Consider the following 15,341-nt stretch of genomic DNA (forward strand, 5'->3'; position numbering starts at 1 on the left):
GAACCATGTGCTTTTGAGTGACTGTCAGCCTTCCCCCAATCTCTAGTTTAAAAGCTGCTCTATCTCCTTTTTAAACGCCGATGCCAGCAGCCTGGTCCCACCCTGGTTAAGGTGGAGCCCATCCTTTTGGAATAGGCTCCCCCTTCCCCAGAATGTTGCCTAGTTCCTAACAAATCTAAAACCCTCCTCCCTGCACCATCTCATCCATGCATTGAGACTCCGGAGCTCTGCCTGTCTCTTGGGCCCTGCGCATGGAACAGGTAGCACTTCAGAAAATGTTACTCTAGAGGTTCTGGATTTGAGCTTTCTACCTAAGAGCCTAAATTTGGCTTCCAGAACCTCTCTCCCACATTTTCCTATGTCATTGGTACCCACATGTACCAAGACAGCTGGCTCCTCCCCAGCACTATCTAAAATCCTATCTAGGTGACGCGTGAGGTCTGCCACCTTTGCACCAGGCAGGCATGTCACCAGGATTGGATTGGCAGGCCTTTAATTGTCCTTTGCGTAAAGCTGTTGGTTCATTTACATACTTAGGGATACAGCTATGTGAGGATCCTTCTCAATTATATCATACTAATGTCTCCCAGTTATTTTCTTTCACCAGGAACAAATTGCGCCAGTGGTCCAAATCTTCCACTATCTTTGTTGGGTTTTATTGGGTTATATACACCTTTTCTCTATGGTTGTTTTTCCCCAAATTGCTATATTATTTGCAAATGCTTCCCCTTTATGTTACTGCCAAAGATTTGAAACTTCTTGCAGGAGTGGTCTCCTGTTTTTTTTTGTTTTTTTTGGGGGGGGGGGGGGGGGGAGTCACATATTAAATTAATTCATGGTGGGGAACTAGAGGAGGGGAGGTTTGGGCCTACCACATTTTAAGCTTTATAACATGGCTTGCATAGTGCAATATTTATGGAATTGGTTCACTCAAGGGGAAGACTACACACTGTTGGATATGGAATCCGCTTTTTGCTCGCCCATACATCTTTTTTTATGTTTTGCATGCCAGAGCTTCTGTTTTACTGACATATTTGTGAAATTATAAAATTAAATATATATAATATTATTATTAAAGTGTCCTGATTGCACCTATTTGGGCAGTGTGGTGTGCTTTGGCCAGGATGTGGGACTTTAATAATTGTTGTACTGGTTTGTTGCGAATCCGGGGTAATTTGGATTTTCCCCCGGGAGCTGATAATCGGGTAATATTGAGATGTGTGAGCCAGGGTTTTTGTCACCTACATCATTTTCTTTCTCCCACTGGTGCTATCCTTTCTGCTGATCACCTCTTCCCGACAGAGCAGGAGTTTACAGCGTCCTTTACATAGCAGCAAGTTTCCTATTATATTGCAGCTCTGGATCCTTTGCATCTTCGCTTTGATTTGGACTCTAGGTTGCGGGATCTTTTTGATGTTCCGTCAGGGGATCCTGTTTCTATTTCACTATTACATAGGCGACTGCTTCCAGTTTGTGCTCCATGAGACCTTGGGGAATTTGGCAGCTCAGTGGTTTTTGCAGTATACGATTAGTTCTTGGGACCTGCTGAGCTGTGTTTGTCAGATTCCCTTGTGGGTATTCAGTGCAACCTTATGGGAGTGCTAATATAGGGTATTTTTTCGAGGGTACATCTCAAAATACAGACCGAGTGTTATGGGCTTTGGTACCGATTCATCTTAAGTATGAATTACCTAACACCTTTTATCATGCCTTTTGGGAATGCAGGTTGGTTCAGACCTTTTGGAGGGCACTAGCTTGCTATTTGGAGTGGGTGTTGTCCATTAGACGTTCTTTTCTTCCCAGTGGCATTTTACTGCGCCAAGTATCTTCCCTGGGGCTTGGAATTAAGTAACCGAATGATGAAGGTTTGTATTGTGGGAAAGTGCATTCTGCAGACCTGGACTAAGCTCGCTGCACCACAGTACTGGTATTGGAGAAACCGATTTCATGAGTTACTTTTGATGAAGCTTTGTGCTATTCAATCTACTTTCAAATCACAGCGCCAATTCTATGCTGTTTGTGGACCATATATTCATTCGCTGCCCCCGCTCCCCAAAGCTTTATTCTTAATCAATTGAGTGCTTTGGGTGGCATTCCAGGGTAAAATAATTTTTTTTAAATTATTATTGCGGAGTGAACTTGTTTCTGAATGCTTGCACTCTCTTAGAAGGGGGTTATAAGAAACAAGACCCCTGTAATTTTCCTTCTTTCTTTTTGCTTAATTTATCTTGAATGTGCAAGGCTATAATCTTTTACTTGAACTATTTCTCAGGATGGGGGGGGGGGGAGATGGGAGGGATGTTGGAGGTTTATACAGAAATATTTGATGCCGCGCTTTTCCTTTTTTTTCTTCTTTGTTCAACTCTTACTAGTATATGTGTCTGCTCTATTGGACTTCTTTATACTCATGGTCTTGTGTTGCCTGATTGCTGATTTGTATTGTCATTAACACAACTTGTTGAACTTACCAGACAGGCGACAACAGGATATGTTCTGAGTTTTGAAATGATGTATATTTCATATATTGATTCAGACTTGTCATCAAGAAAAAAAATGTTAAACATAAAACAAACCAGAGAATATATTTCTTCACTCGATGTATAATTAAAATCTGAAATTCGATGCCAGAGAATGTGATTAAAGCAGCTAGCTTAGCAGGGTTGTTCAGATAACTTCCTAAAAGAAAAGTCCATAAGCCATTATTAAGATGGACTTGGGAAAATCCACTGCTTATTTCTAAGCATAAGCAGCATAAAATCTCTTTTACTGTTCTGGGATCCTGCCACTTGGTGACCTGGATTGGCCACTGTTGGAAATAGGATACTGGGCTCGATGAACTTTCTGTCTGTCACACTATGGCAACGCTTATGTTCTTATAACAATATTGAGGACAATGAGCCATTAAGAAGCCAGGATCCTAAAAGCATGCCTACATGTTGTGGAGAGGGCAAGAGGATGTAAACTTTTAGATCCAGGTTCATTCACTACCAACACAAACAAGAATACAGGTTAACACTCCCAGAATGTTACATTGCTTGTAAACATTTCTTAACTAGTAAAACAGGCCCGTTTCTGACACAAATGAAATGGGCGCTAGCAAGGTTTTCCTCGAAGTGTGTATGTTTGAGAGTATGTGTGAGATTGTGTGTGTGAGAGAGAGAGAGAGAGTGAATGTGCGAGTGTGTGTGTGACAGAGAGAGAGTGAGATTGCTGGGTGCGAATGTGCTCCTTTGTCCCCCCTCCAGCCACCCAGTGATTCTACTTTTTCCCTTGCCCCCCTCCAGCTACCCACTGATGTACATTTTCCCTTGCCCCCCTCCAGCCACCCACCGATGCTCTTCTCTCCCCTGCCCTCCCTCCAGCCACCCACCGAGTCTCCTCTGTCCCATGCCCCTCCAGCCACCCAGCGATTGTCCTATCTCCCCTGCCCCCCTCCAGCCACTCCTCCACTTTAATCAGCATATATTAAATTCCCTCCATGTGCTACAGAAAAGCACCAAGCACATGCTATAAAATAAAATGCACCTCCAATGTTCTGAAGCCTGGGACCATCTCTCTACCTTTAACTTCTTCCCCAGAAACATCTGAACAGAAGGTAGTGATGGCAGCTGGCCTTGCTGAGTTCAAAGGGGTCTGGACGGATTCCTGAAAGAAAAGTCCATTGATCGATTTTAAATTTTGGGTTTTTTGCCAGGTTCTTGGGGCCTGGATTGGCCGCTGTCGGAGACAGAGTGCTGGGCTTGATGGACCTTTGGTCTTTTCCCAGCGTGGCGGTGCTTATTTGCTAAGCCTTTACCAAATCCAAAGATTTGGAATCGCAGTCATCTCCTTCCCAAGGACTCTTGGGTGATACTTCCTTGAAAGATATTTGGACATTACTTTCTAAGAATAATTTGTGATTGCAGGGATTTGTAGGAGACTCTTGTGAAATTTTCCCAGGAAACTATTGCTAAAGTGAAGGAACATTAATCTGATTTGCTTAAAGTAAAAAGTACTCAATAGATTAGAAATGCAAGTGGATGCTATTCAGGTTGTATGTGCAGCTCATATTAAAAATAGTATGAGTCTGCAGAGACATATCGAAGCTTTGGAAAATTCCTTTAAGGCTCGGAACTTGCATTTTTGTCTTATTTCCCCTTTGATATTATTGTAGAATTACCTTCAAGATGTATTACAGATTGCTAATGTGGAAAATATATTGGTTTCTAAGTTGTATTATTTAACCTCTCTAGGGGATCAATCCAAGGCCTCTCCGGTGAGAAAGGATCCTACTATTACTAATTTAACTGATTTCCTGGAATCTTCTCAGGATATGATCTCTACTAGAGTGACCTTGGTTGTCACCTCTACAAATGAATTGGATAAGAACAGTTCTTAAAGCTTATTTTTCAAAAAAGGATGCTCTCTATTTGGTTATGATGATTTTCCCTGATGTTTCTAAATTGACTCAACAGAGAAGGAAACAGCTCCTACAAATAAAACCTCATGTTTTGGCTGTGGGTGCTTCCTTTTTCCTATGGTTCCATCCAGAACCTGCTCACCTGGAGGCTGTTTTATTAGATAAACAAGTACTTGATCATTGTTGTACTAGTTGTAGATTTAGTAGCATTGGTAGTATCTCTGTAGAATTAATTAGTAAATTGTGTCAGGACTTTGTGTTAGGTGGCATTCCTCCATAATATGGTATATTTTGATTTATGTGATACTAGTAAAAAAGGTCCGTTTCTCAAAGAAATGAAACGGGCGCTAACAAGGTGATGACTTTCTAGCATTAATGTTTTAAATGGAAGTGTTAGGATAAATGTGCTTTGCACCATTGACTTCACTCAGAGAAAATGACCCCTTCTCCTGACGCTCCTTCCTTCTTCCCATACACGTCCCTCTGATCGGTCACTGGATGTCGTGTACCGTTGCCTGAGGCTCCTCCCTTCTTCCTATACAGTTCCCTCTGATAGGTCCGTCGACATCGTGTACCGTTGCCTTCACTCACTGAAAATGACCCCTTCTCCTGCCACTCCTCCCTTCTTCCCATACAGTTCCATGTGATACGTCCCTCGACGTCGTAACTGTGCACCGTTGCCTTCACTGTCACTGTTCCGCCCTCGACGTCATCATGTTTTGACGCAAGGGCAGAGCATAGAGAGATGTGACAGACTTACGAATGTTACGACGTTACGAACCCTTCACTGAATGTTACGATGTTACGAACCCTTCACTGAAGCCACGGAGTCAGCTTCAGAACGTTGGAGGTGCGTTTTATTATAGTAGAAGTGGTGGGAAGATTTGTGTATATCTTATTTCCTATTACCTTTCTTTCTGTAAAACTTATAATTAAAAATAAAATTTAAAAAACCCAAACGCTTAAACAGTATTTTATAAGCCACACCTAAAGTTCGGAACGATTTATAGAATTAATGCTTAAGCAGAGAGGTCATGCCTAAATTTACGCACGGAGCACTCACATTCTGTAATTACACGTGTAACTCAAAACCACACCCCCAAACTGTCAAGAAAAGCCCATGACCCTCCCATTTCCGCACCCCCCTTTTTGGGCCATGCCTAAATTTATGCTCATTAGTCCCAATTAAATCTAATTAGTGCCAATAAATGCTTTTTAAAAGCCAATTACTGGCACTAATTGGCTTGTTATTCTTTTAAATTGCGTGTGCAAATTGGGGCCACACCTAAATTTGCATGTACAAATTTAGGTGACTTTTATAGAATCAGGGGGAATGTTTCAAATGTATCCCCCCCCCCCCCCAAAAGAGAGAACTTTAATACATCTGACTCATGATCAATTCAGACGTTAGTTTCAATAGAGTTGACTCATTTGGGGTATTCTAGATATGATACAGAAAAAAAGCAAGTACAATAATCCTAGGCTTAACCTAATCTTTTCAGGCTAGAGTCAAAGTAGTTAAAAATAAGGACTTTTACAATTATGCAGACTTTAAAATGGCACAAAAGCTAGCCCAGCAACCAGCTAATAATCACGAGTTTGATAATGGGAAATTGAGCAGGATGTTCTGTTCCAATTAATCTTTTATATGCATATATAGTTCATACTGCAATCTATATACCATTGAATGTGAACACATTACGTGTGCATACCATTTAAACACCAAATGCCCTTTTGCCCTGTATTTTTTGTTCTTTGTGTAAATATTAGTTTCCTCTCCCAGAGTAAATAATATTCTGCACATCATCATGAGTTCAAAGAGTAAGCTGTATTTGTTTGACAATTTAGAAGAAATACATAAGATTTCTCACACTTCTGTAGACCTTAAAGGACACATTTGACCTTATCCTCAAATCCCTTTACACTCAATCCCTTATTTCCCTCCCAATCTCCTTCCCTTTTACCTATCCTAGTCTACCTTCCCTATTCCAACTCATTTATTCCTAGGCGCTATTGCCACTGTGTTTTTTTTCTCAGCTCTTAATTTTCTTTTCACATGTCCTTAATAATGCTTTTTCACTATGTAAGTAGCTTTGATCATCACAGTTTATAATACTCTTCCTACATTTTCTTGTTTTGCTTTATTTTCTAACATGTAAGATACTTTCTTTTACAAAGTAAGCCGCACTGAGCCTGCTGTATGTGGGAAAGCACGGGATACAAATGTAATAAATAAATAAATTAATAAATAATTGTCCATCAGTTACTCAAAATGCAGTCCAGTTCTGCTTTTCAGTAGAACACGGTCATGGTTTTAACAGCCAAAGTAGTGATGCATTTAGGAAAAAAGGATTACTACATTCAGGTTTCTAGACATGGTGTATAGCTTGTTCCATTCATGTAAGATTTATGGAGTCACTGCCAAGGCTGCTTTAATTATGAATCATAGCAAGAACTTCAGTAATAATCAATTTCCATTCTCTCACAGACAGTTGGTAGTGTAAGCAAAGCAAGGGAAGAACCGTATGATTAAGATGAGGTGTGACATCTACTACAACTCTTGTCATCTTTTTTTTCATTCTGGGCAACTCCCACTTGGTTGAGCCAGACAATCTAGTTTGCAAACAAGGGCTTATTTTACTTTTGTCCTATAAGGCTGTATAGCAGAGCAAAGTCTTAGCTCCCGCTACAATATGTACTGATTAAGGGAGGGGGAGGGGTGCCATGGCACCCGTGTGCTGGCCTGAGGGATGTGCACTCAATCTCTGCCATGCCCCGACCTGTTTGTCCTGCCACCAGTGTCTTGGTACAGTAGAAATCTGCAGTACACCAGGCAGGTCCAACAGCTGATATGGGCTGTGAACTACATGGGTAGCAGAGGCCCCAGCAATAAGAGAAGCACTGGCTGTGTTCTGGAATTACAGAACTAGGGATAGGGGGAGTGGGGGTGCATCAAAGTATGTGTGGGGGAAACAAATGTAAACATTGGTCCCCAGTATGCCACTGCTCTTTTCTTTAGTTGGAAACCTCATGACCATTTTTGATTTGAACCTTTGGGAGGGGGGTATAACCAAAATGTTTAATAAACACACTTCTAACGAACAGCTAGACAAAGTTTCAGTCAGAGTGTAAGTCAGCAACAAATACAGTTCTTAAAACAACATCTTTTTTGCCCCAGGATTTAATTTTGTGAAAGCCTCCTCTTGCTTAAACACCATGGAACTTTTACCCTATTCTTAAATTTAGCTATTTTATGTAAAACTTTTTAACATGGGATTTGGCTTGTACAAATCTTCTGTTGCTCTTTTTTTCATCCTGATGTGGGAGGAAATTCAAACATGGGGCAAAAGACTTCTTACCAAATATTAAAATAGCATGACTCATATCACTGTATTGTGCAACTTTTGCCCAAAGCTTTAAAAAACTTGGCATACATTTGAAAACTATTGCTTCAGCAATTGATAAATGACAAAGAAAGGAAAGTCACACCAGTTCCAGCTCAGCATGATATCATTAGCAATGTGTACAACTCCATTCTGCCCATCTAGCTCATTAATTGGGAGCTGATGAGGAAAGCTACTGCAGCCAGAACCACATGGTTAATGAGTGTTCAGACACATTACTGGCTGTACAATGCAGAAAGGGGTTCAGGGCAGCAGGTTACAAGTGCGGTACATATGGGTGTACAGTATATTAAAATCAATGGTAATGAGGTCATTAGGTATTCTTCACAATGCATGGAAGTAAAGCAAGGAATTTTAACATACACAATGTGAGAAATTCACAGCCAGGTCTGAAGCAGTGTAGAAGGGCTTTGAGAGGATGTAATACCAGTCTTTTCTTTTTTTCTGCAACCCTAGCATGTACCTGGAACTTTAAGAGACAGGAGACAACTGCTTTGTATGCATGTATGAAGAAAACAAAAGTACCAGCACACATATCTGAACATAAGAATAGCCATACTGGGTCAGACCAATGATCCCACCTAGGTCAGTATCCTGCTTCCAGCAGTGGCAAATCCAGGTCACAAGTACCTGGCAGAAACCCAATTAATAGCACCATACCACGCTACCAATCCCAGGGCAAGCAGTGGCTTCTCCAATGTCCATCTCAATAACAGACTATGGACTTTTTCTCCAGGAACTTGTCCAAACCTTCTTTAAACCCAGATACACTAACCGTTATCACATCCTCCAGCAACAAGTTCCAGAGCTTAACTACTCTGAGTGAAAAAATATTTCCTCCTATTTGTTTTAAAAGTATTTCCATGCAATTTTATTGAGCCTAGTCTTTGTACTTTTTGAGGGGGTCTTTTACTAAATCTTAGATTGAATTATCTGCCGCAGGGTCCATTAGAATAAGCTAAGCTTTAGTAAAAGACCCCTCGAATGAGTGAAAAATCGATTCACCTCCACCCGCTCCAAACCACTCAGGAATTTGTAGACGTCAATCTAACCGCTTTAGCCTTTCCTCATATGGGAGCAGTTCCATCTATCATTTTGGTCGCTCTTCTGTGAACCTTTTCTAATTGCGCTATATTTTTTTTTTAGATATGGCGACCAGAACTGAACGCATTACTCAAGGTGAAGTCGCACCTTGGAGCGATACAGAGGCATTATAATATTTGTGGTCTTATTTTGCATCCCTCTCCTAATAATTGCTAGCACACCTTAGTAAATAGGGCCCTTAATCACCTAACTCATCATTCTGATTTCCAGTTTATAAATATGTTAAATAGTACCGGTCCCAGTACAGATCCCTGCAGCACGCCACTATTCACCCTCCTCCATTGAGAAAAATGGCCATTTAACCCTACCCTCTGCTTTTTTTTATCCAATAACCAATTCTTAATCCACAGAAGGACACTGCCTCCTATTCCATGACTCCTTCATTTTCTCAGGAGTCTCTCATGAGGTACTTTGTCAAAAGCTTTCTAAAAATCTAGATACACTTTATTAATGGCTCACCTTATCCACGTTTATTCATGCCTTCAAAAAAATGAAGCAAATTGGTAAGGCAAAACCTCCCTTGGCTGAATCCATGCTGACCCTGTCCCATTAAACCATGTTTGTCTATGTGTTCCATAATTTTCTTTACAATAGTTTCCACTATTTTGCCTGGCACTGAAGTCTGGTTTACCGGTCTGTAATTACCCGATCATCCCTGGAACCCTTTTTAAAAATCGGCATCACATTGGCCACCCTCCAGTCTCAAGGTACTACCAATGATTTTAACGACTAGCAACAGATCAGAAATTTCATTTTTGAGTTTTCTGCACGATCTGGAATGTTTTTCTGTGCCTGTCAGCCTTGCAAAACTTTTATGTGATCAATATTTATGTACTGAACATTATTCCAGGTCATGTGCAGATGTGTGCTGGCATTTTCATTTTCTTCAGGCTTGCGCATAGATGAAGCCTCCCTTACCGCAAAGATTTGTGCACCTGTCTTACAGGCTTTCCCTGATTAATGCACAAGTTTTGTTTGCTTTGAATTTGCACCTCATTAACTTACTGCACTGCCACAGAAGCCGTACACAGCGGCTGTACTATGTGGCTTTCTGCATTGCTCTCCCAGTGGTATCATTTTTCACTCTGCATGCAGCTTGCAGTTTTTTTTCCCCAAGATCTCATACATCTCTACAGGATACAAATTTTTAAATATTTATACTGCTTTGTCCCACTGAAAAATACTTTTCAATAAAATATAGTTTCAGCTCAGTTTCCTCTATGAATTTCTTTGCATTTTTGACATCAAAAAGCTAGAAGCAAGAACAGTTTATGATCCAGAGTAAGAAATTAGAGATCAAGGTTTGATGACCTTTCAGATTCCTCTAGTATGGTTGGTTAAAAGTACTGAGAAACTTAGGACTCACTGAAGAATAAGACTCCTATATTTCCTTAGAGTGGTGATAAAGGGTATTCCGACACTTTACTGTTTCAGCTTGTAAAGTTACATTACATTACATTCCAGTCTTATATTCCACCAATACCTTATCAGTTCAAGGCGGATTACAATTTTAAGAGGCTACAACCAATCTGCCTAGGAATGCCAGTTCTTTGAAATCAATAATCAAAAGGTAATAAACATTGCTTGATAAACCAAATTTACAGTATAGATAGGTTTTTAGCTTTTTGCCGAACAAGTAGTTTCTACGAAGTCTTGCAGCAGTTGGTATGGCGTTCCTAATTGCCACCATTCGGTATGACAGAGAGACAGTAAACTGCTTTACAGACTTCAACTTATGAGCCATAAAGTGACTAGATCGGTTTGATAGGTTGGAGCTTCGCCCATCAAAATCTTAAAAACTGATACTCCTACTTTAAATTGTATTTGTGTCTCTACTGGAAGCCAGTGTAATAGAAAGTTTTTCACAGTGTTGTATGATTCAATCCATAAATTAGCTGAACAGCTGTATTGTGAACTAATTGTTTAGTACAACCAATAAAAACAATGTTACAGTAGTCTAATCTCGATGAGACCAAGGATTGGACAAAAAGCGTAAAGCTAATGGCTCAAAATATTTCTTTAAAGCTCTTAGTTTCCTGAAAGAGTAAAAAGATTTCTTTACAATAGTCTGAGTATAACTATGCATAGATAGCTGGTTGTCAAGTTCTACACCAAGTATTTTAGACTGTAATTTTAAATTGGTCAGAGCCTACCTTCAAAGTATGATGATATCCAGGGTCATTAGAAGATCCTATCCATAAAAACTGTTTTTTATCTATACAGTTTTAAGCAATAAACTGTGACCCAGTTCTCTATTAATGTAATGCAAGTTTGAATAAGGTACAGTGTATCTGGCCAAGACTCGCATACTAGAAGCAGATGGTGGATGCAGACATTGGCTTCTCACATATGTTTTTAAACTTAGAGAGAAAACAAGAGCTTAACCAAGTGCTTTTCTTAGAGATACAACATCACACTGGGCAACAGACAACACTGGAAGGCCATCATATACCGGGCTCAGAAGGGCTGCTACAGTGCTGCTTGCTTTAAGTTGCATATTGTGGCTTCCTGTCACATACAATATGGAAGAAAAGTCAGGAGAGGCATTGTAGAGTGTGACCTAAGGAAAAGGTAAGGTTCCAGTTTTCAAAAGTGTCAAAACTGGGTGACCATGCTCAAAGCAACTGAGAAAACAAAATCCTATCAAAATAATTCTCTCAATCACCAGATATTTTGTTGAAAAAAAAAGGTAGCATTTATTTTGTATTAAATAGTTTAAGAATTCACTATATATTAGTTTGGATGAATAAGTTACCAGGAGCAAGGAAAGAGCTGGATCCGGTCAGAAATTACTACTTGTCTATGGCATTTGCTTCTTTATCTGTACCACCATCGTCATCTTCAACAACCTGAAATGTAAAGATGGGTTACAAAATCAAAATGATCTGTGTAATAGTTATGTTAGAGAGCAAAGGAAAGTGCCAGACTATCAAGTTTGCCAGTCAGGGCTGCTCTCTGCCAAAAAGACCTGTACTGGGGTTATTACTGATATGGTGTAGAATTCCTTAATGTTCATAGCATAAAGGCCTTAAGGATCAATCCAAGCCAGAGAACATATTGGTGTCTTAATCACAGGTCAGACATATGTAGAACAAACTCTTCTGCTGAAGCTCCTTTCAACTCATTACATTTTACCTGCAAAGGCTGGGGTCAAAGATGAAGTGGGCATACAGACAAATTAAATGAGGGCTGAAACAAAAGGACAGAACTGCATGTGTTGGGGTTTCTACTTGTGCAGGTCCCTTCACAGTGCTAAACTATATCAGATAAGTAAAAGGGAGAAATAGAGCAGAGCCAAGATCAACAGCATATAGTGAGTGTTTACATACCTGTTCCACGCCTTCAACTTCCGGGATGTAAAATTGCAGCATGTTCTGTATGCCACTTTTCAGAGTAATTATAGAGCTGGGACAGTTGGTACAAGAGCCTTGAAGTTTTAACTGAACAATTCCATCTTCAAAACCTTTATATATCACATCACCGCCATCTTCTTGAACTGTTGGTCTGAGAACACAAAAATATATGTATGAATATACGCATGACAATTGAAGTAACTGTAGCAGTTCTTAATAAAGTCATCTATGTCAGTACTAACATGTCAGTATCACTGAGGTGTTCTATTATACTCCACAGGATACCATAACAATCACAAAAATACATTTACACACTGCCTAAAGTATTATCATCATTCATTCAATAGCGTTCCCAGATATACAGAGGCCCACAATACTCCAAGTACCTCTGTAAACTTTGCTGTTTCTTTATATGTCATTGGGTTTTAACAATGTATACAAACCTCACAAACAAAGCTTTATCTTCCTGAGCCAGTTTCACTGTACAGTACATAAAATAGTAAAGGAGTGATTTTTAATACATAAGACTCCAGCGCTAAGGTTTGGGGGACATGTGCAAAAATGTTGTCTGATATCTTGGGCTTTTCAATTTCTATGAAAAGATTTTTATTGTATGTTTTTTTCTGACTCAGTGGATACAGATCAGCAGAAATTCTTGAAGGCAACCTTGGCCTCAATGTGCTTGGCTCTGGCTAGCTATTGGAATACTGCAAGAGTACCAGACTTTAATATGTTGTTTAAGTGACTGTGGACTGTTGTTAATGGCCTTAAGGCATGATAGACTGGGTTCTTTTTGCTGTTGCTGGTCACCTTCGAGTGCCGGACATAGGCTCAATCCTGAGGTATATCTTGGGGCCAATATTCCTTTTGTTCTAGGTGCAGTATTTCTTTTTGTTATAGAGTAGGCGGGGCATTGGCGGGGAGAAATTATTTTTGGATTTATAACTTGCGTACATCATTACTGGGGCGGGGGGGAGGAGAATGAAGATGGGAGGGGAGAGAATTGTATTATTTTTGAAGGTTATAAACTGTTTTGTTTATATAATAAAATTTAAAAAAAGAGACTCCAGTGCTAATGGGAACCGATACTTCTAAACGATTACTTATTCATTTGGGGCAAAAAAAGAATAAAAATACATTTCCTTGTGCTGTGCTGCTAAGACTGAAAAAAAAATGGAATAAAAATAATCTACAAAAAAATATGCCCACTATTTTAGGGGTCCTTTTACTAAGCCACGGCAAAAAGTGGCCTGCGGTAGTGTGGATGGAAATTATTGGGGTGCGCCGAGCAAGTTTTACCGCATCTGGGAAAAAAGGCTTTTTTCAATGGACCAGGAAAAGGGCCTGTGGTAAAACTGAAACCAGTGCGTGCCTATTTATGGCCTGAACCCTTAATACCACCCTAGCGGTAAGGGCTCACGCGCTACATGCACAGTGACCGGTCGGCGCTCGCCAACTGGCGATTAACGCCAGAAACACCACGCATGGTAGGAAGTTTTAAAAAATAATTTCTCTTGGCTTTATGAGCACGTACCAAATCCAAAATTACCACCAGGGGAGCACTAGCCTGGCAGTAGTCTTGTTTTGGCATGCAGCCTCTGCGCCTTTGTAAAAGGGCCCCTTAGTTCTTAATTGTGCTGTAAATTCTGTAGCAAAATGATGCAACATAACAGAACTCAAGCAGCTGCATAAGATGTATCAACTACAGATGACTCTGCTTAAGTAATGCAACCCTCACCTTAAGTCAGTGGTTCTTAGCATACTGCAGCAGTTCTCTACTGGGGTGTCACGACACTAGTGTGTCACAGGGCCAGCACAAACAGAGCCACCCGACATGAAAGCCTAATGTTTCCTCCTGCTGCTCTCCCCTCCGAGCTGCTGAACACTGAACCTTCACTTGAGGGGGAAGTGAGGGGAAGAGCAGACATAAAACTCAGAGTGCCTGTACTTTTGTTTTTATTTGTTGACTAAGTAAGAATTTGGTACAGGTATATTACTCTTATATCTTCTTCTATGACTTTTTAAATTTTTTATTTGATCTGTTTTTAAGGTATACATGGTTTAGATGATATTTTATATACATACATATATATATACACACACACACATAGCCTATATAATAAAAAGCACCTCCAACGTTCTGAAGCCGAGAAAGTGAAGCCTTGAAGCATTCGTGCGCTCTGTAAGGCTCCATCTCCTGAATTGACGACACGCAGTTCCAGGTACGTCACCCGCAGCACTGACCAACTGCACAAGGCCCTGCCCCTGCCGCCCTCACCGCAACGCCATGCCCCCCCCCAGGTCGCTGCCGCTCACCCCTCCACCCCCCCCCGAGGTCGCCGCTCCCCCCCTCCAAAACACACACACAAACCCTCCACACTCTCCCCACTACAGTCCCGAGTCTGACCACCACTGCCGCGCCGCACCCCCCATCGAGGTCGCCACTTGCCTTCCACAGTGCCACCTACCCAGAATTTAAAAGTCATCCCTCCGTGTTCCAGACCCCCCCTCCCTCCGACTCAGTTCCAGCCAGACCTCTTCTCCCACAACAGTCCTTTGCGTGCCCCTCGGAAACGAACAGCTGTTGCTTGCTGTAGCCCTTCACATCTCTCTATAAGAACCCAGCAACACTTACCACACTCATTGCCCCTCGCCACTCCCTCCCATTTCACAAGCCCAGAAACCCACCAAACACTCCCCCTCCATTTACAAAAAAACCCCAAACAAACAAGGGACAGCTGTTACAGATGAAGAGGGAGGAGGGGGTACCCTGGAAGGGGGACCCTAGAGCTGGTAGGGCACTGGGAGGGGGGGCACTGGAACTGGGAGGGAGGGAGGGGGGCACCCTGGCACACACACTCATTCTCACACACACACTCTCTCTCTCTCAAATACACTCGCACACAGTCTTACTCTCTGTCACAAACACACACACACTCGCACACAGTCTCACTCTCTCTCACACACACACGCGCACATTCACTCTCTCTGTCACACACACACACTCGCACATTCACTCTCTCTCTCACACACAGTCTCTCTCACTCCGAGGAAAACCTTGCTAGCTCCTGTTTCATTTGT

General features: G+C 41.2%; 1 protein-coding gene across 4 annotated transcripts in view; it reads right to left on the reverse strand.

Annotated features, from left to right (window-relative positions):
• Positions 1-10,825: 10,825 nt before the first annotated feature.
• Positions 10,826-15,341, reverse strand: part of NFU1 (NFU1 iron-sulfur cluster scaffold) — a 33,862-nt gene continuing 29,346 nt past the window's right edge. For all 4 annotated transcript variants that reach the window (XM_030201869.1, XM_030201867.1, XM_030201868.1 and 1 more), the window contains exons 7-8: positions 12,237-12,411; positions 10,826-11,756 (exon numbers count right to left, since the gene is read on the reverse strand). In XM_030201869.1, the coding sequence (XP_030057729.1) occupies positions 11,700-11,756; positions 12,237-12,411 (232 nt within the window). In that variant the 3' untranslated portion in view covers positions 10,826-11,699. The remainder of the gene's footprint in view (positions 11,757-12,236; positions 12,412-15,341) is intronic.

Source organism: Microcaecilia unicolor, chromosome 4 (genome assembly GCF_901765095.1).
Source record: "Microcaecilia unicolor chromosome 4, aMicUni1.1, whole genome shotgun sequence".
Taxonomy (NCBI): domain Eukaryota; kingdom Metazoa; phylum Chordata; class Amphibia; order Gymnophiona; family Siphonopidae; genus Microcaecilia; species Microcaecilia unicolor.